This window comes from Trichosurus vulpecula, chromosome 4, assembly GCF_011100635.1.
Source record: "Trichosurus vulpecula isolate mTriVul1 chromosome 4, mTriVul1.pri, whole genome shotgun sequence".
NCBI classification, from domain to species: Eukaryota; Metazoa; Chordata; class Mammalia; order Diprotodontia; family Phalangeridae; genus Trichosurus; species Trichosurus vulpecula.
The window spans coordinates 159,426,651-159,441,219 of NC_050576.1; the positions used below are offsets into that span (position 1 = coordinate 159,426,651).

At 39.7% G+C, this 14,569-nt stretch overlaps 1 protein-coding gene across 1 annotated transcript in view; it reads right to left on the reverse strand.

Moving 5' to 3' along the window:
- The window catches only part of LOC118847684 (Fc receptor-like protein 2), a 54,430-nt gene that overhangs the window by 22,151 nt on the left and 17,710 nt on the right, over positions 1-14,569 (reverse strand). Inside the window, exon 6 of the mRNA XM_036756262.1 lies at positions 10,708-10,995. Within this exon, the coding sequence (XP_036612157.1) occupies positions 10,708-10,995 (288 nt within the window). The remainder of the gene's footprint in view (positions 1-10,707; positions 10,996-14,569) is intronic.

Below are 14,569 nucleotides of genomic sequence, written 5' to 3' on the forward strand. Positions count from 1 at the left end.
AGAGTATGAAAGAGAGGAGATGATTTACAGTGTCAGAGTCTGCAGAATGAGGACTGAGAAAAGATGACTGCATTTGGTGATTAAGAAATCATTGGTGACTTTGGATTTTAAGATTCATATTAAGGTAGTATAGTATATGATAGCACTGGTAGGGACCTCAGAAACAATCTAATCCAATCCAGTCATAGTACAAAGGAGGAAACTGAGGCCCAGGAGGTTCAATCACTTGACAAAGGTCACATAAGTATTGTGCATCAGCAGATGTATTTGAACCCTGCTCCTCTGACTCTAGAGCCAGTGTGCTTTCTATTGCACCGTACTTCCCCTAAGCGGATGAGTGCTCTGGGTGGATGGTTTTTACGTCATTAAGAGTCAATATACAGGGTGTCCCTAAAGTCTGGATACATAGGAAAAAATGCATATTTTGAAATATCTGGAATATTAACAGACCTTAGCCCCCTTGAGTTCTTTTTCTGGGACATGCTAAAGGAGACGGTGTACTCAGTGAAAATCACAGATGCACCACACATGATTGAACGCATAAAGAATGAATGTACTAAAGCTGATGGCAATGCAAAGTTACTGCATCGAGTTCACATGAATCTTGTAAAGTGCATCAACCTTTGCATCACAGATGATGGGAATCATATTGAAGATGTTATTTGTTAATATTTCAATTAAATAAAGTGTTGTTGAAAATTTCATTCATTTCATTTCTTGAAAATATGCATTTCGGCAGCAGCTAGTTGGCGCAGTGAATAGAGCACCAGCCCTGAAGTCAGGAGGACCTGAGTTCAAATCCAGCCTCAGACACTTGACACCCTTACTAGCTGTGTGACCTTGGGCAAGTCACTTCACCCCAATTGCCCTGCCTTCCCCCCCTGCAAAAAAAATAGAAAATATGCATTTGTGCCTATGTGTCCAGACTTTAGGAACACCCTGTAGTATAGCTGAGTGTTCTATAGTGGGGACAGAAAGAATGAAAACAAAGTGAGTGCCTATTGTTTGGCACTCATTGGCAGAATAAATCATGGATTATAAGGGCACACCTCATTTGATAGCACTTTACTAGATTGCACTTCCCAGATATTGTGGGGGTAATTTTTTTTTTTTTAACAAATTGGTGCTCTATGCAGGGTTGCCACGAATCTACATTTTTCCAGCTGTGTCTGCAGGTCACATTTTGGTTGTTTTCACAATATTTCAAGATTATTATTACATCTGTCATGGTGATCTTTGATGTTACTATCATAGTTGTTTTGGGGTACCACAAACCATACCCATACAAGATGGGAACCTAATTGATAAATGCTATGTGTGTTCTGACTGCTCCACTATTTCGACAATCCGGCTAGCAGATTCTGTAGGGGTGTAAGATCCACCCACAGCCAGCACCCAGAAAGCTGCCAACAGCACAGGTTCTTTTGATTTGCTTAATTAAGGAAAGCAAGGTGAAGGAGTTGACAAGCTTACTTTTAATTCAGCATACAAATATCATTCAGTTAGTTCAGGGGAAAAAGTCAGCACCCTGAACTTCAAAACAAAATGCAAACAAATTACAAACATCAACAGACAGACTTTGTCTGATTCAAATCCCAACACATAGTTACCAGAGTTCAACAAAGTCTCAGCATCCGGGTTTACAAACTGGAGGGCTCCCTAGCTACAGCTGCCCAGAGTCTCCTCATCAATACCCTCTCCAGAGCCCTGCACAAATGGCTCTGTCCTCCCTTCTTATAGGGATTCAGACATCATCAAACGTCATCTGAATCACCAGAGCTCAGGCTCTGGTGATTGGTTCTTGAGTTGGCCCCTCCCCTTAGGACCCTGGGAGGTTCACATCCACATGGATTAGGTTAACACTTAATGGGGTTTGGGCCTGGGGCTCAGCACCTAGTAAGGCTCGCTGAATTACTCAAAGAAAACAAAGGCCATTTTGCTTATCAACACATCCACCAACCGCTTTCTCCCTCTCCTCAGCTCTCCCTACTTCCTGAGACACAACAATATTAAAATTAGGTCAAATTAATAACACTACAATGGCTTCTAAGTGTCCAAGTGAAGTGAAGAGTCAATCGATGCAGCGAACTTCATTGTTGTCTTATTTTAAGAAATTGCCCCAGTCACCCCAGCCCCGAGCAATCACCACCCTGATCAGTCAGAAGCCATCAACACTGAGGCAACACCCTCCACCAGCAAAAAGATTATGACTCACTGAAGGCTCAGATGATGCTTAGCATTTTTTAGTAATAAAGCATTTTTAATTAAGATACATACATTTTTTGAAACATATACTATTGCACACTTCATAGACTACTGCATAGTGTAAACATAACTTTTATATGCACTGGGACACCAAAAAAATTTTGTGTCTCATTTTATTGCAATATTTACTTTATTGAGGTGATGGAACTGGAACTGGAACTGGAACTGAATGTCTCCAAGGTATGTCTGTAAATATAATGGAATCCATGAGAAGTAATGAATATGAAGAATTCAGAGAAACATGTAGAGACTTATATGAACTAATGCAGAGGGAAAGAAGCAGAAGCAGAAAGAAATAACATGCACAGAGACTATAATAGTATAAACAACCCTCCCCCCACAATGAAATCAAAGTCAACTATCATGATTGATATTGGCTGTGCAAAAGAGATAAGGAAATGTATCTCCATCATTTCACTCAAGGCCTATGTATGGAGTTGACCCTTTTAGGAAGCATGGCCCATTGGTTTAGCTTAACTGTTCTTTGTTACAAGCATAATAGGGTCTCCCCTTTGATGAAACTGCAGGATGTAAGATGCAAGAAACAGAGTTGCTGAGGTTTAAGGTCTTCCCCTTTCAGCGTTCAAGTGGTTGCATTGGCGGGAACTAAGGAACAAGAACTTAAACCTCATTATCTCTGTTATCTGTCCCTTATAGCCAGTAAGGGAGGTTCATCAAGGTTCATCATGCCTCCGCCCTCCCCCCGCCATCCCTCCTGGCCATGACTGAGGAGACTCAAAGGATCAGGGGACCCTTGGTGAATCTCCGGGTATACAAGAAAAGGCCCATCATGGAGAAGAGTGAGGAGGAGTCTTCCTGGAAATGACTGAGATTAAAACAAAAGGTATCAAATCCCTAAAGCTTACTTTATCTCTGTCTCTTTATCTATCAGTATATATCGAGGGTGTCCCTAAAGTCTGGACACACAGGAAAATTGACGGGAATGTGGAATTATTGCATCGAGTTCATGTGAATCTTGCAAAGCACATCCACCTTTGCATCATAAATGATGGCAATCATATTGAAGATGTTATTTGTTAATAATTCAGTTACATAAAATGTGGTTGAAAATTTCATTCGTTTCATTTCTTGAAAATATGCATTTTTGCCTATGTGTCCAGACTTTAGGAACACCCTGTAGTATGTATATTATATATAGTATATGCATATGTATACGTATGTAGAATTGTATATATAGAAAAGAAAGAATATATAATAATACATAATACTGTATAATAACATTTGTGTGTATTGTTGTTTGTTCTTCCTTTCTGAAGTGGATCAACAACATCACAGAGTGATGTCTTGACTTGTGCATGAACTGGATTTAAGTGAGGCAGAGTTGCACAAAGTAGTCAGCCTCACTCTCTCTTCTGGAATCATTGAAGTCCAGTGGAAGACAAAAGTTAGGGTGACTAGCAATGGCCCCGGATGCAGTGGACGACATTGGCATCTTTGTTGTCTGACCAAGCTCTAAATGCTCCACAGCACCTGGTTCAGTCACCTTCATTGCTATTGGAATGAATAGTTCTCATCCACCCATTCCAGTGGGGTAAATTACCAAGTATGTACTTGGGGTAGACACCCCCCAGCTCACCCAAGGGTTTGTGGCCTATCAGTTACCCTCAATCTGGCTTAGTCTGTCTGCTGAGATGGCTTACTGGGGTGTGCCCACTGCACATGCTACAGCTTCCTGTAAGCAGAGCTAAGAATTGAATGCCAGCTGGACAATAAGGTGGATGAGCAGCCCTTAAAGAGGCTTGGCAAGCCCTCACACCAGGGGTGCTAGAACTCCTTGAATACTCATGTACCCCATAGACACATATACATGTGTGTATACATATGTGTGCATTCATATATGCAAAGGCATGTAAATACACATGTACATACCTGAGTATATATTTTATACACAAAAATATGCATATAAATATATGTATGTGTATATATGTATAGGCGTATATGTGTGTATGTATGTATGTATGTACGTATGTATATGAAAGAATGATGGATCTGGAGTAGAAAGCCTTGACTCCCAAGTGTCTATCTGCCGCTAACTGTGTGATCATTATCAAGTTGCTTCATTACTTACTTATGAGCCTCAGTTTCTTCATCTGTAAAATGAATTCAGTTTGCATCACTTACTTTGAAGGGTCATTGCATAGGAAAAAGCTTTGCAAACCTCAAAGTGCTATACACATGTGAGTTTGCTATCACCATCATTATCATCATCATAGTCAGGACCGGTTCTGGGCAGAATCGAGGAATTGTTAAAGCGGCTTTTGGGTGCCTTCCACTCTTCTTTCTATGCCTTTTTATAAAACACCTTTGTGGCATTCCCTACCCCACCTCCTGCTTGGCTCAAAGTATCCTGAAACTCTCTCTTTCTGTCAACTTTCCAAATAGACTAAGAAAGTTTGATGAATTCTCTAGGTAGGGGAAGGGGTAAGGGAAATACTTAGAAATAACTGTGTGAAAACAAAATATAACACTTTTTTTATAACCCTTGTCCCAAAGCCCATTGGTATGGCACTCTCCTTATTGGTGGTGGTGAAGACCCTGCCCTAAGCGAGGGGCAGGGATGAGTTGGGAATGGGAAGGGATGAGTTAGAAGCAAGAGAGATCCAGACTTCCTGAGTTCCACTTTGGTACTCTTCATGCATGGAGTTGCTTTGAGTGCTTTTGGCTTCCAGCCTCGAGAGAGAAGAAGGAAGAGGCCAATCCCACTTCAGGTTATTGCAGTAAAAGACTCTGGGAAGACATCATGGGAGGAGGCAGTCTCCATCATGTCCCTATTCCCAGCTTTCTACACTAGAGGCTGCAGGGAGTTTCCCCTTGGATTATATTTAGGACATTCTCTCTTGGTTGAGCTGAGTTATCTCACTCCCAATGGGAGAGTACCTTCACTTTGTACTGTCTGTTTTGGCTACCACCTTGAATAAATAAGTTTTCTTTGCTATTTTGCTATGCGTATTCATTGTGGAAGTGGTATGTGGTGGGAAAGGGGTCAAATCTTGGATATAGATCTTGGGGTCCTCCTTCTCCCAAAATGACAGTGATCAAAAGTTAGATGAAACCCAATCATGTCCCATTAATTAATTATTAATTTTAATTAATATTTAAATAAATATTTAAGAGAGCTGATAGCCTGGTACTCTCTGTCTCTCTGGGGAGAGCAGAGTAGTGGTCTCAGGCCCCAACTTCTTGCTTTGTCCTCCTGGAAGGAATTAACACCTCCCTTGGAGAAGTGTGGGGGAAGAAGAGGCTAGAGATGTCCATTCTCCTTCCCTTCAAGCCACACAGTGGTAGCCCTCACCTCTCCTCTATGTGTGAGGCTCTTCCCTACATTAAAAAAAGAATCATTAAACTGCAGCTTCCTGCTCTGTAACTTCTGCATCCTAAGTCACCCACCCTTTGCTCCCTCCCCCTTCCTCCTCTCTCACCACTTCCTTCCCTATCCTGCAACTCAACAAGTTCTTCTCCAAACTGATTAGGTAAAGCTAAGGAAATGGATGATTCTGATGTACAGTCCCAGGCAAAATCTAATCTCATCACTCCTGCTTTCTCTCTCAGTTGGTATTCAGTCAGTTAATGTATTGTTGCATTTTTCCTGCCCAGAGGGTACTATTCAATCCACAGCAGCCTTGGCCTTTCCAGTTCAGCCTTCCCTCAAGCAGTCCCTACTCCAGGACCACTAACTTCTGATGAACTATCCAGTCTCTCAACACCATCTTCTATGCCCCTGCTGACTAGATCACCCTGGCACTGCCCTCTCAAACACTGGATCCTGCCTCATACAAAAGCTTTCATTCTTCATTCCCCTCTCTCCTCCTCCACCTAATCAGATCATTCATATTGACTGTACTCTTTACACTAACATTCTGTCACTGTGCAGTCCTTTATTTACTATACTCTGGGTAGTTTTCAACTATTCTTCCCTAGAGACAGGTCTAGAGGATTCTTCCTAATAGCCTTAAATGGCCTGGAGGCTTCCAGATCCTCCTCTCAGGACACATAGATGCTGTTTCTGGTTAGGACCTACTACATCTTCCAAGTCCAGACAAAAAGGATCTGAAACTCATCGACACTGGCACAAATGTGTGATAATAGCATGTAATCTAAGAGGACCCAAAGCCTTAAGCTAAATGGATGGCAAAGGTGGGGTTTCAGGTTTTGGTCATGAAATTATGGATGGTTTGTGGAGTGGGTACAGTACTGCTCCTGTAATCACATGCTATGGAATAAATGCCATCATTTTTACCCTTGAAGTTTTGTGTTTTTATAAGAGTCCAATTGTTATGCCTTTATAATCTATGCAATATATTTAGGAGTACGTTGGAAGTTATCAAAATAGTAACAGAACATCTCACCATTGTCATTAATTGGCTTTCTGGAAACACAGACACACACAGACACACCCCACATTTTTAAGCTTAATCTGTGTTATTAATATTTTCTCCACCTCTTTTTTAAGTCTAGAAAATCAGCAAAACGAGAAATCTAGACCTGATTTGCAGTGTTTTCCAGCTTCAAAAACTCATTACCTGTGTGACCCTGAGCAAGTTACATGACTTTTGTCTATCACAGTTTCCTCAACTGTAAAAAAGGAAATAATAATTGCATCTACCCCACAGGGTATCAAATGAGATAGTATTTGTAAAAGTGCATAGGGTGGTGCCTGACGTGTTATTATTGAGTTATTTCGGTTGTGTCCAACTCTTTGTGACTCCATTTAGGGTTTTCTTGGCAAAGACACTGGAGTGGTTTGCCATTTCCTCCTCCAGCTCATTTTACATATAAGGAAACTGAGGCAAATAGGGTCAAGTAACTTGCATACAGCTTAATGTCTGAGGCTAGATTTGAACTTAGGAAGATGAATCTTCCTGACCCCAGGCCTGGCACTGTGTACTCTGTGCCACCTATTTATAAAAAGATAAATTCGTTATCTTTTGACCCAAACCCTCCTCTCTACCAAACTTAGCTACTTCCATTTTTTCTACTCTCTTAGGTTGTAACCTTGCTATTTTTTAATCTACTTCTCCCTCTCCCTATATCCAACTAATCACTAAATCTTGCTGTTCCAACCTCTACAGCATCTCTCATTTCTGATCTCTTCTCTCCACTCACAGGGTTACCACTTTAGTTCAGGACCTTTTTATGTCTTGCCTAGATGATTCTCTAATTGGTCTCCTTGCCTCAAGTCTCCCCCCACTCCAGTCCATCCTTCACATGGCTGCCCAAGTGATAAAGTGATCTTTTGTAAGCATAGATGTAACAATGTCCCTCTCTTAATGGGTTCTAATGACTTCCTATTGCCTCTAGGGCAATACTGAAGAGCCTTGGCCTTCCCAGCTCTGGAAAGGAACTCTAGAGTCTCTTCCAGAACTAAATTTATGACTCTTATTGAATGATAACTATTATGATTAAAGGAGGGACTTCATTTTCTTTTTTCATTTTCTCCTGGTACCTAGCACAGGGGGGAAGTATTTGTGAATATTTCTAAATATTTGTGAAAGAGTAAGAACAAGGAGGAAGATTAGGTAGGCTATAGATATGCAAAAAAAATGAGCAAAAAGCCCTTCAGGGAGGAAGACTAGCTTAGGCAAAGTTGTGGAGATTAGTCTAGCAAAAGCAGAGGTTTTACACTGGGGATGAATAGGGATAAACCTGAAAAGGTAAGTTGGGCCCAGACTTTCCTCACTGAGGACTTTATCTTGTAGGCAATGGAACCACTGAAGGATTTTTTGAGCTAAGAGTTAGTAGTGTATATTGTTTGGGGGAGATTAACCTGATATTAGTGTGTAGGGTAGATTGGAGGAGGGAGAGATTGGAGAGCCAGAGAGATCATTTAGGAAGCTATTTCAATAAAATAGGCATGGGGGATTAGATGCTAAATGGGGTGAGAACCCTTAAAAAGAGGGGGAAGATAAGATATATGTGATGAAGGGCTAGTTGTATCGATATGGTGACTGGTATGTGAAGTCTGGAAGAAAAAGCCTTGAGGCCTGGGGTAACTAAACAAATGATGACAGCATTGGCAGAAGTTGAGGAGAGCTGATAACTTCACAGGCAAAGACGATTAATCCAATATGTACCAAAGTTCAAGAAAGACAAGTCACCAACCTGGCTTATTCCAAGGTCCAAAGAAAAGTAGAAGTGCAGAAGCGGAGAGGACAACCAAAATGAACTGGGTCACAATCAGTCCAAGGGCCAAGGGGCCAATCTTTTTGCTTGAGCTTTCTTTTGAGAAGAGACTTCTTCCTGAAGGATCAAAGAAGATAAATTTGGGAATGAAGCTTGCCTCAACTGATGGCACTAAAGATAATAGAATGAACCTAGCCTAATTTACTCCCAGGTGTAGGTAGTTAAGCTTTGAACTTATGTATGCAAGATAATGACTCATATATCTTCTTTATGAAAAAAAATATACTATCAATGCAGACCATATGAGGGTGTCAAAAGAAAGCACCACTGTTGTGGTCTAGGGGTGCTGGGAACCCTGAAATTCAATGGCAAAAGGCGTTGGTCTGCCTCATAAGAATTGAAATCAAGCTTTCTTTCAGTCAGAGACAAGGTTTATTAAAACACTGGTTGTGGTGGGCAAGATTTTAAGATTGTGCATTTGTGACACTATTGAGTAGTGGGCCAGATTTTAAGAATCTAAGTAATTTAATGGGGGTAGAAAGACTGTGGCAAGATCTGGATGTGATCTAGGAGTGACCAATAGTCTGGTTTGGAGGTAAAAGAGAAGGGGTCCAGATGGGATTATGGGTAGGAAATAGCCTGGGGTGGTCTGGAGGTGACAGATAATGAAGGTTGGGCTGGGTTAGCAGGTAAAGAGAATGAAGGGTTCTGACACTGGGCCACAATGAAAGGACAGTTGAAAGGACTGCTGGGATGGGCAATGCCTCAGGCCAACACCAGGGATCTGGGTTCAGGGGCTGGTTTGTGTGGGAAACTTTCAGGGGCTTTTAGGAGTCCAGGTCCCATCCCCATCACCACCACAGCCCACGCTGCATCCTGACAATAAGGAAAGGAATTTTGAGGGATTGTCAGATTAGTAGACATAAAACAGTCACCCAGGGCAGGCTCAATTTGGAATAACTATCTGTATTTTTGTGGTGGTTTCTGTAATCCCTTTATTCACTGATTCATTGGATATACAATTATTGGGTAGCAGGAGACCTTGGCCCTTTTAAGCTAAGGTCTTTTCAGGTTCTCACTCTGAGACAATACCCATTACATGAATAGGCCTCTTCAAGAAGTGAGCCAAGGGATGGCCCCATTAATCAAAGAAATATTAAGTGATGCTTTGGCGGGGGAGAGGGGAGAAGAAAGAAGAGGGGAGGGGAGGGAAGGGAAGGGGAGGAGAATCCTGATTTACATCTGGCCTGTGGACCCAGATGGCTCTTGAGGAGAAAGTGAAGCTGGTGACTTTGCACAGCCCACCCTCACTCAAATCAATGTCAGTTGCAAGTCATGTCCCTGATATTATGGCCCTCTGAGAATTAAGGACAAACCAAAACCTGTGAATGAATACTCTGAGCTGCCTGAATGGGGACCCAGCTGGCCAGTTCCTCTCCTCTCTCCTCTCTCCTCTCCCCTTTCCCCTTTCCTCTCCTGGTGTTCTGCCCAAAGGAAGGAAAATTTTGATGGCTGAAAGCTATCTAGTTACCTTGCGGTTTACCAGCTAGATTTCTTTCCCAAAGACCAAGCCATAAACTCAATTCACTCTGAATCTCATGGATTAGACAACAATAGGTCTCTGCTCAAGCATCACTTAATGGTTATTTTTTGGGCCCTCCTGGCTCTGAGTGAATGTAAATAGTGACTGTTTCTCATTTGGCCAGAAACCCTGTCTTCCCTTCCCAGTTTAATTAAATTTAACATCTTTTTTATTAAAAGGGCCATCCCTTGACTCACTTCTTAAATAGGTCTACTCACTGAATGGGCTTTGCCTCACTCAAAGTGAGAACCTGAAAAGATCTTAGCTTAAAAGGTCCAGGGTATACCACTGCATCCTGGGCCATCTCCAGTTGTCCTGATCCATATCTGGCCACTGGACCCAGATGGCTCTGGAGGAGAGAGCGAAGCTGGTGACTTTGCACAGCCCCATTCACTCAAGTCAAAGTCAATTGCAAGTCATGTCATCATATCACTGATATCATGGTCCTCTTTGAGAACAAAGGACAAACCACACATTAGGTATTTGTCTGCAAATTACTTTCTAGCTTTAATGGACACATGTCCTCAGAAATGCTTGATAATTTCTAATTAACATTTCCCTGGATATCTACTAGAGAAATAATACTCAATTAAAAAAATCTTTCTTTTCAGAGTTATCACCCTAGATAGCTGAGCTCTCTCTGATCCCTTTGGAACAGTCTGTAGGGGCCCCTCCCAGGTGGACAAAGGCTGACTGAGATGAATGGAGGTAGGACTCACTTTGCACGGTGACATTCACTCTCTGGCTGCTGATGGTGTTGATGCCATTGTTAGCAGTGCAGTAATACTTCCCTGCATCACTCTCATTCACAGCAGAGAGCACAAACTTCTCCTCCAGAGAATGTCGAGTCTTCTCTCCCAAACTTGTATTAATGCCCTCTCTGTGCCAGGAGAATGTGATGCTTCCTGTGCCCTGAGCTATTGAGCAGATGAGGACCAGCTTTTCTCCTTCAGTCACCTGCCCACTGGAGGGCTGGGTCTCCATGACGATGCCAGAAATGGGGATACCTGGGTGAATACAAGATGGCACATGAGGGCCCTCCCTGACTTTGGCGGATATCAAAGGTGGCAGGGGAAGCTGCACCCAACTTGTAAATGTCTCTACAATGGGAATGTAGGGAAACATATAGTAAGGAAAGAGGAAATGGATCACTGGTATATTAAAACTAAACATGGGGAATTATCCTAAATATATTAGTGAGGAGGAGGCATCTTTTCCCAGTTTAAGACAGTGTTGATTCCCTACCCATAAGCTTCTGAACCACAACTTTGGCTATGGACCTAGTGTGGAATTAAGAAATTTGAGTGATGCCTCACTGGGTAGACCTTTGTGTCAGGATAAGGAGGCTACTGAGAAGTGTCATCTCTATCCTAAAGTGGCATCATTCAGGTTACTCCAACCACATTTGCCTTCAAAGCTCAGGTGAAAACCTTCCTTTATTCTTTTAACCCACAATTATCTCTCTCCTATCACCTTCTCTTCTAGAGTTAGATGATGAGCACAATTCATCATTAATCTGTGCCATTTTGCTAAAAAGATACCAGACATAATGGAGTAGTATCAATACTAAACATATATGCAATAAATGGCATAGCAAGTTAAAGTAGTTACAGGAGGAAATAGGCAATAAAACTATACTAATGGGAGACCTAAATTTATTCTTCTCAGAACTAGATAAATCTAACCGTAAAACAAATGAGAACAAAGTTAAGTAGATGAATAGAATTTTAGAAAAGTTAGAGATGCCAGACCTCTGGAGAAAATTGAATAGGAATAGAAAGGAATATACTTTTTTTTTCCTCAGCTACATATGACAGCTTCACAAAAATTGACCAGGTATTAGGTCATAAAAACCTCACGAACAAATTCAGAAAGGCAGAAATCTTAAATATACCCTTTCTGGACCATAATGCAATAAAAGTTACATTCAATAAAAGGCCTTGGATGCATAGATTAAAGATTAATCAGAAATCAAATAATCCTAAAGAATAAATGAGTCAAAGAACAAATCATAGAAACAACTAATAATTTCACTAAAGATAACGAAAACAATGAGACAGCATACCAAAATTTGTGGGATATAGCCAAAGCAATACCAGGGGAAAATTTTTATCTATAAAAGATTTTTAAAAATTTTTTATCAATAAAAGAGGGAATGAACGCATCAAGGAATTGGGCATGCAACTAAAAAAAACTAGAAAAAGAACAAAGTTTAAATGTCCAATTTAACACCAAAGTAGAAATCCTGAAAATTAAGATTAATAAAATTGAAAGTTTAAAAAAATTGAGCTAATGAAACTGGGATCTGATTTTATGAAAAAGCCAATAAAATAGATAAACCTTTACTTAATTTGATTTAAAAAAAGAAAACCAAGTTACTAGTATCAAAGATGAAAATAACGAATGCACTACCAATGAAAATGAAATTAAAGCAATAATGAGGAGCTATTTTGCTCAATTTTACACCAATAGAACTGTATGAATATTTACAAAAGGTTAATTGCTCAGATTAACAGAAGAGAAAAGAGGATATGTAAATAACTCTATCTTAGAAAAAGAAATTGAATGAGCCACAAATGATCTCCCTAAGAAAAAATCTCCAGATGGATTTACATGTAAATTCTACCAAACCTTTAAGGAACAAGTAATTCTAATACTATATAAACTATTTGAAAAATTAGGCAAAGAACAAATCTGACCAAATTCCTTATGTGACACAAATATGGTCCTGACACCTAAACCAGGCAAAGGAAAAACAGAAAGAAAAACTTAGACTAATTTCCTTAATGAATATTGATAACAAAAATTTTAAATAAAAGAGAGAGACAAGGAGATTATAGCAATATATCACAAAGATTATAAACAATGACCAAGTGGTTTTTATACGAGGAATACAGGCCTGATAGCAAAACTATCAGCATACTGACCATATCAATTACAAAAATAACAAAAAAATTATGATTATAACAATAGATGCATGAAAAGCTTTTGACAAAAAACAACAGCCATTCCTATTACCATGCTAACTAGCATTGTAATAAATGGAGTTTTCCTTAAAATGTTCAGTAGTATCTACCTAAAACCAAGAGCAAGTATTATCTGTAATGGGGATAAACTAGAAGCCTTACCAATAAAAGCAAAGACTATCACAATTATTATTGCATATTTTACTAGAAATGCTATCTATAGCAATAAGACAAGGAAAAAATTGAAGCACTAAGAATAGGCAACCAGGAAACAAAATTATCACTCTTCGCAGATAGTATTATGGTGTACTTAAAGAGCCTTGGAGAATCAACTTAAGAAAGGAGTTGAAATAATCAATAACTTTAGTTTTTTCTTTCATGTATGTACTTTAATTGTTTCTGAATATAAAACCAAAACCAAGTAGGAAAAAGGTAATTTGCCTAGTAATAGTTTCATTTTACTCAGTTGTGTCTAATTTAGACTACATCAGATAATCCTTTAGATCAGGGGTCTTAAAGCTTATATCCTCAGATTTTTTAATATTTTGATAATCATATTTCAATATAATTTGTTTCCTTCATAACCCTCTGTATTTAAAACAGTTATTCTGAGAAGAGGTCCTTTGGCTTCACCAGACTGTCCAAGAGGTCCATGCCACAGAAAAGGTTCAAAGTTGCTGATTTAGAGGGATCAAACAAAGCCTGGTATGGATCTGGAGATCCAAAATAAATGGGACAATCTTTCCCCTGCGTTCCTGAGAGGGTTTTGTAAAAGTGCAATCTCTAAAGATGCCAATAATTTCTTAATCACTATGTCTATTGGCCTTTTCCAATTGTCATCTTTCTGGATGTTTCTTCAGCTTTTGACACCTTTTTCCTCTTGGATTCTCTCCCTTCTCTGAGTTTTTATGGCCTTGTTCTCTCTCAGTTCTTTCTGTTTGAAGATTCTGTTTCAGTCTTCCCTTCTGTTTTATTATTCATATAATACTCTTATGATGGGCTTTGTGACGGATCTTTTCCCTTCTTTGAATCAAGGATTCTTAACCTTTTTTGTGTCATGGATCCCAATGATAGTCTGATAAAGCCCATGAACCTCTCCTCAAAAAAATGGTTTTTTTTCAAGTCCTTAATTTTTTTAAGTCATTACAAAATAATTTTTTTCAATTAAAAGTCAATTTTCTGCACTGATCACATCCAAAATAAATGCTTTGTTCAGCACCTGAGTCCACCAGCCTCTCTATCAGGAGGTGGTAGTGTGCTTCATCATCGATCCTCTGCAATTGTGATTGGTCACTGCATTGATCAGAATTCTTAGGGACCTCAAAATTCTTGTCTTCATGATGTTGTCATTGTAGAAATGTTCTTGATCAAGTCATGTAACTTATTTGGACACCAGTTTCCTTTGGTCATAAAATGAGCAGGATGGAATTGATAATAATAGCTAATATTTATATAGTGCAGATGGGACTGATAATAATAGCTAATATTTATGTGGTACAGATGGAGTTGATAATAGCTAATATTTGTGTGATGCCGATGAAATTTATAATAATAGTTAATATTTATATAGTGCTTTAAGGTGTGCAAATCTCTTCATGCATATTTTCACGTGGTC